We start from the raw sequence: 11405 nt of genomic DNA, 5'->3' as shown, positions 1-11405 counted from the left end.
ACGCCGGCCTCCAGCTTGAGCTGCTCCACCAGGCGCTGCAGGGCGCTGACGCTCGCCCCTGAAGACATGGCGGCCGGCGGCGAAGGCTGCGCGCAGCGGGCTCGGCTGGGCGGAACCTCCGCGGAGCAGGGGCGTCGTCCCGGGGCGGGGGAAGCAGCCGCGCCCGCCCTGCTGTCCGGGCGCTGGGGGTCCCGAGCTCTGAGCCGCCCGGATCGCCGCTGCCTCAGAACAAACCTAGGTGGCGCCTGCGCTGCCAAGGGAAGGACCCCGGGAGGATTTCCAAGAAAAAAACAAGTTCCGAAAATTAAACTCTTAAATCTGCAAAGAAAGCTGTTTATCTTACAAATTTATTCCTTTTATTGGACCACACATACCCACGATAGAAAGATAAAAAGGGAAACAGATACGGGCCATCACTTAGAGTGACGCGTAGGCAGGCAAAGGTCACCACAACTTCTGTAAAGCCTTCCAGAGTGGGGCGTCACCTCTCCCCGTATTCATCTAGAACAGTCCGAGGGAGTCCTCACCAAAAGCTCCCCGCAGAAACAGGCCCTTCCTCACCACGAACACAGCTTCTCTTCCTCGACTGCCATGGTATGCCTGCACACTGGCGCATTCATTGCTGGAAAAAAACGCCGCTGGGGTAGATGGCGGGAAAGAGAGCTTGAAGGGATCCGCTACTAGAGGCCCGCACCTGCCTGACTCCAGCCTGCCACTCAAGTGGTGCCTGTGATTTAAAAAAAGGTGGCTGCTGGCCTCCAGACCTAGCTCAGGGCACTCAGGGTGTCTCGACTCGTCTCCAGGTGGCACTCAGCAGAGTCTTAGTCCACTCATCATTTCTTAAACTGACCCAAAGATCCCAGGAAAAGTAAGTCTGGAGATTGAGATGGGCAGATGTTGTGGATTGGGAAAGGTGGGGGTGCAGGGACGAGCACAGGGAGACGCCCGCCGTTTGAGCTGCTCAAAGTCATGTGGACTGTGTGCAGTATTTCAGGCCTGGAGGATTGTGAGTTCAAGGCCAGACGGAGCTACATTGTGAGATTCTGTCTCAAAAGAAGAAAGGAAGAGAGAAGGAAGGAGGGAGGGAATAAAACCTAGGTTTGGAGAGACGGCTCAGTAGTTAAAAGCACATACTGCTCTTGCAGAGGACCTAAGTTTGGTTCCCAGCACCCATGGCAGGCAGCCCGTTGCTGCCCTTAACTCTAGATCCAAGGCATCACTTAACCTCTTCTGATCTTCACATGCATGTAGCATTGAAAATAAAAACAAGTCTCAAACAAAACAAAATGGAATTAAGAGCTAGAGGTGTTGTTACCTAGTATACATTGCTCCTTCCCCACCATAGCAAAAGGGAAACCCTGGGGAGACTCAGCCTACAGTTCACGAATGACCCCCCAGGGAGACAGTGTGTGTGGGGCCCGTGTGACCCAGCTTTGCCACACTACCTGAGCTTTCATCCTCACCCATCGGTGGTCTCCGAGTGCTTCTCACATTTGTTGGAATGTCTATAAATCGGGTGCTCAGTGTGAGGAGGGCCCGCGTTGGGTAAGAGTTCTGGATCTGGATAAGCCTAATCCTCCCATTTGTAAAACTCATGAGTTAAAAACCCTCTGAGTAATTGTACACCCCGTATGGGTCTTCCAACAGTGGACAGGGAGAGTTGGGGGCAAATCGGATTGGAAGGAGTCCTTCAATGTACTTTTCTGGGGTGGTGATCTGCTCACACATGGTCCAAGTGTGGGAAGGATGTTCCCAGCCAGGGCGCTTGCACGGTTGCCGGGAGCCAACATCCAAATAAGAATTAAGTGTGTTTGCCTTCGTCTCGTTCATGGTCTATAAGTCTGTCCCTTTCGGCCATTAGCAGGGAACACCAGCAATGGATGTTGCAGAATAAAAGCAATTTGCATTTTCTATCGCTTGGAAGGTACAAATCTTATTTATTCTCAGCTCAGCAGAACTCACAGATCTGCTCATTATCTCAGAAGGTTCCCTTGTTTTCCTAGTGGGGTTTACCACGAGGCCTGGAGGGCCGGCTGGAGGCCCTGGCCGAGACCCTTCCAGCCTCGGATGGGAGGCTAGGGAGGCCTCTGCTGGGTGAGGAGGCCTGCGGGGAGGCCAGAGATTTGGGGGGAGAAGTGAGTCTTGAGAGGGTTCTCTTGCCTCCCTTCCTCAAAGGCACAGATGCTCAAGGACTGCCCGGCTCTGTAGATGTAGGTCCCGGGTATTGCAATAACACACCCCGAAACACTAGATGCTCCCAGTTTTATTTACCATCATATCCTATCATTTCCGTGCAAAAGGCAGCCGTATGTAAATTTTATTCCACTTTCTTTCTAATGGTTTGGGCTACACAACAAATAATGGCAAGATGGAAAAATTTGTATTGATACTTTACGGAGGGGCTTCTCAAGTCGCGGCATGGAGATTTAAACGCAGTGCTCAGAGTTTATGGGAGTTGGGAAGCTGAGCTTCCGCACATGACTTTGGATGTGTCACTGTGTGTTTATCATGGGCTAATTGTGGAACTGCATCTCCATCCATTTTCCTCTTCTTCCTCCCATGCAGTTGCACCAGTCAGGGGTGGATACAAGTGTACAAGCAAGCAGCCGCCGGTTTGGGATAATTTTCTTTCCTGTTCCAAAATAGCTGGGTGTCTGCCTGTCTCGGGGAGTCAGCTGAGACACTTCCCGGCCCTCTCTGTGACTGGGCTAAACTGCAAATGTGATTTTTTGTTTTTGTTTTTGATCCTAGAGTGAACTTTCCAGCTAGCCTATATTACAAATTAATCGAATTCCACCAGTGCCCACATTTTTAAACTTTTAGAAAAAAAAGTATTTAATAGGAACTAAGCAAAAAGAAGAAATCAAACCAGCTGCTGACACAGCTGTTTCTTCTCTTGTTTAATTCAGTTCAATATAAAGGTACCATATGCTGCTTAAAATGATGATAGGAGAGATGAAATAATTTAAGAGAATAACAAGAAAATACATGAATTGTCAGCATTCTGTCAGATTCAAAGAATGAAATAGACAGGTGTAGTATTGACATGTTTAACTTTGTGTGGTGTTAGCAGTTTTGGTGCGAACAACTTCTGACATGTGCTGAAGTGATGTGAGAATATTTCTCATCCGCTGCAGACATCGGCGAGGAGGCCGGGAGAACCGCCGGCGGCGTCCAGCAGCAGGCGCTGCTTCGAGACAGGAACCTGGGCTCGGCCATGAAGGACTGCCCGTACTGTGGGAAGACTTTCCGGACTTCCCACCACCTTAAGGTCCACCTGAGGATACACACAGGTGAGAGAGATCTAGGTGTGTCCGAGTGCCAGGGGCACCAGTCCACAGCCGCATGCACCACAAAACACCGTGCGGTGCAGTTTTCAAGCAGTTTAAAGAAAAGACAGGTCTTACCCCGGACTGGAGATTTAGTTCGTAGTCAGATGGCTCCATTGCTTTTAGGTCGGCAGCAAAGTAAAAACAGACCAACCATTCTGAGAGACAGACTGGTCCCTGGCCCAGCCTTGGGGCTGAACAGGTAGAGCCGTCCTGTCTATGTGGGACCTAGGAAAGTTTACCATGGTGTTGCCCCAAGAGAAACCCAGAGGTGTTCCCAGGCAAACAGAGAAATGACTGTGGGGCCACTCTGGCCATTCCTCTGGCCTAGATCACTAGTTTCTTGCAGCGAGGCCATCCTTTTAGATCTCTGCCTTGTTCCCCGGCAACTGTTCCTTTTAGCCTTTCTGCTACTTGCGTGTGAATTGCCAATATATATATAAAATCTATCTGAGTCATGGACACCTCCATTTTCTTTTATTTTTTCCCCCTGACACTTTATCTATTGGAGTATGAGCTGCTGCAGAAGATAGACAAATATGCCATCTATTTTCAAAAATAATTGTGTTCTATTTCCCACGGAATCAATAACTCTGCTCATGGATGGGCAGAAACTGCGAGTGTATACAAGTCTTGTGTGTATCAAAAAATGAGGAGCTTATCTCCCCCTCCCTCCCCCCGCTGGTTTCTTATCTGGTGCCCCAAAATCTGACACCACAAATAACCCAGGAGATAGGTGACTACTTCCTCACCAGTAACCTGGGCACGGTGAGCATAGTCACAGCCCCACCAAACCAGCCTCGGAACGTGTCTCTCGGGAGCCATCAAGGGTCGCATGCTAGTTACTTATCTCATTGCCAAAGCAGAATAAATATAAAGGGGGAGAGACTTGATTTTGGCTCCTGGTTCGAAGGATACAGCCCCTCCTGGAAAGGGAGTCACAATAAGCAGACAGCTCTGTCTGGCGGAAGGGAGAGCTTGCTCCCACCTCCGCAGGCAGGAAACCGAGAGCCTCAGTCAGAAGCAGGTCCACTCCCACGTGAGCCAGCTAAAGCCTTACGTCCCAAAGGCTCTGCAACCCTCCAGAACAGCGCCATCAGCCTGGGGTACCCGAGACTGTGCGGGGACAAGACTGTGCACATCCAAGCCATATCAGAGGGGCGTTTTAAGACTGTGCAGTGAGACCCGCCGATCTCCCAAAAAGCTTTGCTGCAACCCAGTTCCTGAAAGAGTCCCTTACACACTGGCAGGGGTGTGGGTGGGTACTGAAGCTGCTTTTCTTACACTCATTTAGCATGTATGTACACCCACAGCATGCATGTATGTGGAAGGAAATCAGAGGACACCTGCTGGAGCCGGTTCTCTCCTGCCGTGTGGTTCCCAGGGATTGAACCCAGGTCCTCCGGCTTAGCAGCAAGCGCCTTTACTAAGGCTGAGCGACCTCCCCAGCTACAGGGGCACAGTGAATTTGCATGTGAGAATGCTGGAGCAGGGAAGCGACCCTTTTCTTGTTATGCTCTGTGTAAGGCGGCATGGGCGGGGGCAAGTCCATAGGGAATGCCATCCCTCGTCTAGGAGCCATGAGAATCCATCAGACACCACAGCATGGCGGCTCCAAGCGCTGCATTCCTGGGGACCAGCCTTCCCTAAGAGGGGAGGGGACCTCTGAGCTCCATCTCGGCATCCCTTGCCTCTTGCTCAACTTCCTTATGTTTCCCCTGATTCACTCCCCTCCATATCCCACACCCCTCCTGGCATACTCAAGCTTCTGCATTTTATAATCGTCTCCCTCCTCGACTATATATAGTATGAGTCCCATGAGAGCAAAGGCTCCTTGTCTGTCTGTCCGGCTGCGTCCCAAGGAGGGTAGCAGAGCCTGGTTCTCAGGGGAAGAAAAAAAACTTACCGAATGAGCAAAGTATTGGTGTGTGCGTCAGGGAAAGGAGCCAGGCTCCTGGCGAATCCTCGCAGACACGTCAACATCAACACTTTCTGTCTTCTTCCCCAGTACCTAAATGGTGGTGGTAGTTGTAGGGCATTGAGATTGTTTTCAGGACATGAAAGCAATCTGTGGGGTGCCACTGCTGGCCTGTGCATGGGGGAGCGGACACACCAGACCAGGGGTATCCCGTACCTGATTTTAGCTCACTTGAACTTACCACGCTGGTCTGGTTTGTCCGGAAGAAGTGGCTCCCTGTGGGCAAAGGGTACAACCTGCAGCAAGGGTCAGGGAAAGGTTCCCGATGACTGTCAACACGGATGAGATGAGAGTGACTTCCAGGGTCCGCACCCACCCTGTTGCCAGGTTGAGGAGACTTCTGCAGGCCTGGTGAGCTGCCGGCAGCCAGGTCCATGCTGCTTCCTAAGGCTTTAAACCTTGAGACACTTTGGCTTCTTCCCGCCCCCCCCCAACTTCTGCATCACAGACTTCCAAAGTTCGGGACACACAGAGAGAGAAGCGAGACAGGGCCAGCAGCAGCAGCATTCCAGAACCTTCCTCCGTAGGGAGAAAAATGGAAGAAGCCATGGAAACGTCACAGTTTCACCGCCCTGCCCCCGGAAGCAGCATTTGCTGGGTTTAAAGAAAGCAGAATGGGAACCAGATAAAAATCAATTTCCTTTTTATCTAAGAACAAAGAAGTTGAAAAGCATTTACACCTGTGTGTCTGAATAGAACAGAGAGTGTTACACGTTAGAAATCACCGAGGTAAACACCCATCACCGCAATGTGAAAGAGGACATGACACGCACAATTAAAAAAAAAATCAAAACCGAGGTATTTTGTTAATACCTGATTTCATGTGGGGCTCAAGCATTTGAGGGGGGGTGAATTGCCCTGCCCCCCCCTTGGGTTGTCCATGCTTCTAAATGGCATGGCTGGAGGACAGACGGCCATGGAAAGAAGGGAGTGCACTTCCAAGCGCCATCTCTTAAAGTCTTCCTGTAAGGGACGCAGACACATATGAGAGCATTTAAAAATCCAGCGTGCAATGAATATGATTTAATTGGCTTGGCTCTAGGAGGGACCATTCTCTGTATTTTTCTATCCCACTCCATCTTTATTAGAAGTCTTGATCGTGTGACATCGACTGATAAAAACCATTTTCCTTTCTTTTCTCCACTGCATTAACTTAATTACTGCTCTTCTTCTCCCAACACCTGTTTATTAGAGAGGCGCTGAGTAGAAGCAGCATTCAGACGGCTCTGAACATCTGGGGGCTGAGGAGAGCCTGCAGGTAGCTAGGACATTTCTGTGGCCCTCCCCATCCCAGATTCCAACATATTAGTGGGGGGGGGATGATAGGAGGTACCTTCAGGACCCTGGAGTCCCTGGCCTCACTCAGCTCCCAGAGAGCCTCCTCCACCCAGTCTGGCTCCTGTTAAGGCAGCATCCTTGCCATCCAACCTGGAGAAGGGGGAATCAGGGCATTTCTGCTCTGGGAAATGCTAGCCTGGGCCGGTTGGGACTTGGTGACCCGATCACCCACGTCTGGACAATTTCCCTTCCGTTGCTGAAGGGCTGTGATTTGGATTCAGATCCAGTCAGCACAGCGGAAAGGAAGCATGAATCAGGGGACACAGAACACATGTACGGTCTACATAGCACACTGGATCTCTGTGGGGCGGACTGTATGGTGATGGCTGATTACAGTGGAAAGGCCGGGGCAATGTCATGAGTTCAAGGCCAGCATGGGGCTCTGTCTAAGGAAAGGAAAGTATAATGGAGCTGAAGATTCCCATCAACTAGTGAAATGGTAGCATGGAGCACGTATTTTTTTTATGACAATGGAAGTGTAAACAGACACACTGCACTGTCACCAGCAGCACACGGAAGCCACGATCAGAACTCTAAAGAACAGCGTCATTGGGTTTCTTTTCCTTCAGTAGTGGGGCTTGAACTTAGGGCCTCATGTATTCTGAGCTACCGCCGTTTCAGACACACTCCTGTGTGTCTTTGTGTTTCCCGTGTCTCTTGATGTCATGGAGAACCCATCAGGGGGCAGACCTCTTGCCATCCGGGTCTGTGTAAGTTCACCCTTCCGTGTGACATCCTCATGGAGGTGAAGCTGACTACATCATTAAGGGACAAGCACCATATGCAATCAATAGGAAATTGGTTTATGCCAGCGCAGAGCCTGGGGTGTACCAAGATCTGCAGTTGGCTTTCCAGAGACCCAGGAGAGAGCCAGTACTGTACACTCCCATCTGAATGTGATTCAATTCCCTGAGACAGACAGACAGGCAGACACTTTAGCTCAGAGACAGCCTGGCAGAAAGAGTAAATTTCCAGCTTCCTGCACCAGATTGGAGGAGGCCCCCACACACGGGAGATCCGTCCCCTAAATCTAAAGAGTCCAAGTAAAATCTCCAGACACTCTCACGGGCACACCCAGAATACTCCTTAACTAAATATGTGGCCATGGCAGCGCCTGGTCAAGAGACCGTGTAACACCAGTGGCCGCAGATGCATCTGCTAGCACCGAGTCTTAACATGCAGTAGGAGACGTGGCTGCCACTGAGACTGGCCATGTACACACAGACTCCATTCCTTCTCTTCTATGCCTCCTTCCCTAAGATCACCTTGGGAAACTGGGTGCCAGAGAGATACTCAGGAGGGCCACATATATCCATTTCACGTGCTGGATGGGTCCTGGAGAAATCTGAGGGCGTGTGTTTGCCACTGAAGCTCCCCACCCCAGCGGGCGATGAGGGCAAATCATCCCGTGCTTTGTGGGCTGCAGACGGACAAGTAAGCCTCACTGTCATGACTTGTCTGCACGCGGATCCAGACCAAAGAGCCGCGGCCACCGCAACGACCATTACAGAGAAAAAATGTAATCAACAACCCCACTTGCAAAAATCTTGGAGGCCCTAAAGTTCAGCAACTAATTAAAAATAAATCTCATTAGTTTCCTTCCCCTCTCAAATTATGTGGGCGGTTTATTAATCTGGTGGTGATGTGCTTTTGCACACTGGTTCTCAAACCCCGAGCAGGGACCTTTCCACAGGGGTGCATGGGCACGGGGCAGCCTGGGGTAGTCATGCAGCGGGCTCATCTGTGGTCAGGTGGCCTAGCTCTCAGACTCTGGGTCACACCTGCCAGCACTGCCATCTTGGCCTGGAAATGCTCCTGTGACGTAGCAACTGGCTGGCCAGGGGTGCACGGAGGCCCCGCCCTTGTCCACAGTGTCCTTTGTCATGAGGCAAGAGGTTCCCTTCCACACTTAGAGGTCTCCTTTGCAGTCGGAGCCAGGAGGAGAGGAGAGGCCGGATGTATCGCACGGCGTCCGTGTTAGGTTACTTGGAGGTGGCATCCACACCGCGGCGTGTGAGTATAAGCCACTTCCGGCTCTCCTGCAGGCTACGGTGTAGACAGGCTCTCCTTTGCAACCCTCAAAGGGTGCTAGAACCACCACAGGGATAGGAGAGCATCTGGGAGAGCCATCTGGGGAGTAGGGTCACCTTGCTGGGCTAGTGGGCCGTCTGTGCAGCAGGACAGCCACTCTCTGGTACACTCTCTGAGCATTCCCATGTGTGTGTGGCCCAGTGCTCGGCTCTGCACACAGTTTTGCTTCTGAGTCTCCCAGCATATTGGCGACCTGGGTTCCTCCTACCATCCTGCTGTAGGAAAGGAAACTGGGGTTCAGGGGCCTTGATGCCCTCGATCTGCAGTACCAAGCTAAAGTGGGCTATTTTCCTGAACTGTCCGTCCTTCCCTCAGTCGGCTCAATGTGTTGATATTACTCACTGCCCGAATTTTCATGCTTGCTTTAGGGAATTACTCCAACGATGGTTCCTTGATAGAGCCTGTCTACACCGCAGCCTGCAGGAGAGCAGGAAGTGGCTTATACTCACACGCCGCGGTGTGGATGCCACCTCCAAGTAACCTAACACGGACGCCGTGCGATACATCCGGCCTCTCCTCTCCTCCTGGCTCCGACTGGAACCAGGCCAGGGCTCATTGACCCCATGCACTTCAGTTTCTTCACCAGCTCAATGGGCATGGGGAAGTACGAGGATGGGGGAATGGCCACTGCAGGCTCTTGGGGGCTCAAATCTCTGGCAAAAAAAAAAAAAGTTGCAGGGCAAGATAACTGCCCGTGGATATGATTATCTCTTCACAGGACGCCTCTCCCCTCCCAGTGGCGTCCTGAGTCCCGCCTGCTAGGGATGCCAGTGGCTTCTGTCTGCCTTTGGCTGCATGAGCTAGTCAGTCAGCTGCTGTAATGCACCACACACACAGAAAGTTCCACCTGTCCCAGAACAAGTTGGATTAGATGGGGCTGCTCTCGATCTGCTCTCCTCCTCCAATGGGGGAGTGTCTGCTGTCATCCTTCATCCTAGAACAGCCATCTGAGCCATGACAGGAAAGAGGAACAATGTCTCCAAAAGGAGACGTCTCCCTCTTTCTTTTTCTTGTGTCTCTAAGACAAACTAAAAGCCCATTTTGTTCCTCTGTCGTCCCTCATGGCTGCTCTTCCTGCCTTTAATGACATCCCAAACTTTTGTGGAAAATAATTGATTGAATTTAAATTTCCTTAAAAGTTTAAGAGGTAATGTTACAGTATAAATTTTCTAGCAAACACTAAGTAGGGAAATATCCATTAGTGAAATTAACTACAGTTTCTAGGTAGCTAACAATGTGGCGTATACAGTAGGGCATGGCTAATGAACACTGCAGTGGGTGATATTTCATTATACAAATTAATGCTCACATTTTAATGGGAAAGTCACATAATGAATCTCGGCTTCAGTGACAGCAATTAGAGACACAGATTGTCCCCTTCTGGACAAGGCAGTGTTTAGCAATAAGCAGCTGTGTGAAAAGTCTTCAGGTTTACAACGTATATATGCTTTGGGGGAATTAGTGTACAATTTATATTAATGTACTGGAGCTTTGCTGCAAAGGCACCACCGTATTTATCTCTCCTGGTATTAACTAAGTAAAGACATGTAAGAAGACTAAATAAATATCCAAAAGAGGTTGCAATGCTAGAGAATATTCAGTTGCTCAATTTAAAAGTGGAAACCCTCTTAGAAATTTAGCAAAAATTTAAAAGAAAAGGAAAGGCACTCAAACCACTTCTTAAAAGAATAATAAAGGGGTTTCCAAACAGAGTACTATGAATCTGTATATACATGTGTATTTATCTGTTTATTATTTTGGAGAGGTGTTATTGGAAGCTTGTCCCGAACAGTTACAAAATAGCTCCCTAGGAAAGTGAGAGTTCTTGTGGGATTCCGAAGTGCAAAGTAGTTGTTGAAGCAAATAAAAGATTTGGGCATGTTTTTTATTCTGGATATACATATATGTGTATATATATATATGTATATATATGTGTGTGTATGTAGATGTATATAGGTGTGTGTGTGTGTGTGTGATTCTGAGTATAGTTGTGTACATCTATCATTCCAGCACTCAGGGGCTGAGGTCAGAGTAACATGAGTTCAAGGCAATCATGGGCTATACAGAGAGACCTTGTATTAAAAAAAATAGGTACAAAATAGTGTAAACCAGTCACATACTTCTAAAAGCTTATAGTTTAATGATGAGGAGGAAGTTATCAATGCAATTCCAAATTTGAATATATATTTCATGCTACACAAAAGTTTACTTAATTCTAAGATGTTTCCAATGTGTTCATTATTCCACCAAAATGATGAACTGATTTTTTAAAAAAAATAGTCTTTTCTAGCCGAACTCTCCTTTCTAGAAATATATTGTATGACCTACATTATATTCCTTTAGAAAATATTGTAAGAGAGTCATTAATGTTCTTACCTTCTTCCCCTAGTGTGTGGAAAGCTTAATGTTGGACATCCTTGTACTAAGGTTTTGAACAAGCTTCCTATTGTAAACTCATTTTTAGGGTACCGTGGCCCTCTGAGTGTCTGAAGTTCTAAAGTCAGACAGTGGTATATAAACAAAGGTAGGTATGTGAGCATCTGGATAGGAGACGATCTTAGAAAATCAGAGATTTGGACTCTCTCAGAGGACTAAAGCTGGGTGGAAGTCTTCATCCCCCCCCCACTGCTTTTGATTGGCCCAGAAGGCAGGGGTACAAGCAGATGCAG

At 49.1% G+C, this 11405-nt stretch overlaps 2 protein-coding genes across 9 annotated transcripts in view; one reads left to right on the top strand and one right to left on the bottom strand.

Annotated features, from left to right (window-relative positions):
* Positions 1-146, bottom strand: part of LOC121135971 (guanine nucleotide-binding protein G(I)/G(S)/G(O) subunit gamma-10) — a 1080-nt gene extending 934 nt beyond the window's left edge. The window contains exon 1 of the mRNA XM_040735418.1: positions 1-146. This exon is cut by the window's left edge and continues 934 nt beyond it. Coding sequence (XP_040591352.1) covers positions 1-68 — 68 coding nt within the window. The 5' untranslated portion in view covers positions 69-146.
* The window catches only part of Znf536 (zinc finger protein 536), a 454586-nt gene that overhangs the window by 276631 nt on the left and 166550 nt on the right, over positions 1-11405 (top strand). For all 8 annotated transcript variants that reach the window (XM_040735416.1, XM_040735410.1, XM_040735411.1 and 5 more), the window contains one exon: positions 3138-3293. In XM_040735416.1, the coding sequence (XP_040591350.1) occupies positions 3138-3293 (156 nt within the window). The remainder of the gene's footprint in view (positions 1-3137; positions 3294-11405) is intronic.

This window comes from Mesocricetus auratus, unplaced genomic scaffold (assembly GCF_017639785.1).
Source record: "Mesocricetus auratus isolate SY011 unplaced genomic scaffold, BCM_Maur_2.0 Super-Scaffold_100046, whole genome shotgun sequence".
NCBI classification, from domain to species: Eukaryota; Metazoa; Chordata; class Mammalia; order Rodentia; family Cricetidae; genus Mesocricetus; species Mesocricetus auratus.
The sequence above is the reverse complement of the archived record's forward strand: the minus strand, read 5'-3'. Positions and strand labels throughout refer to the sequence as shown.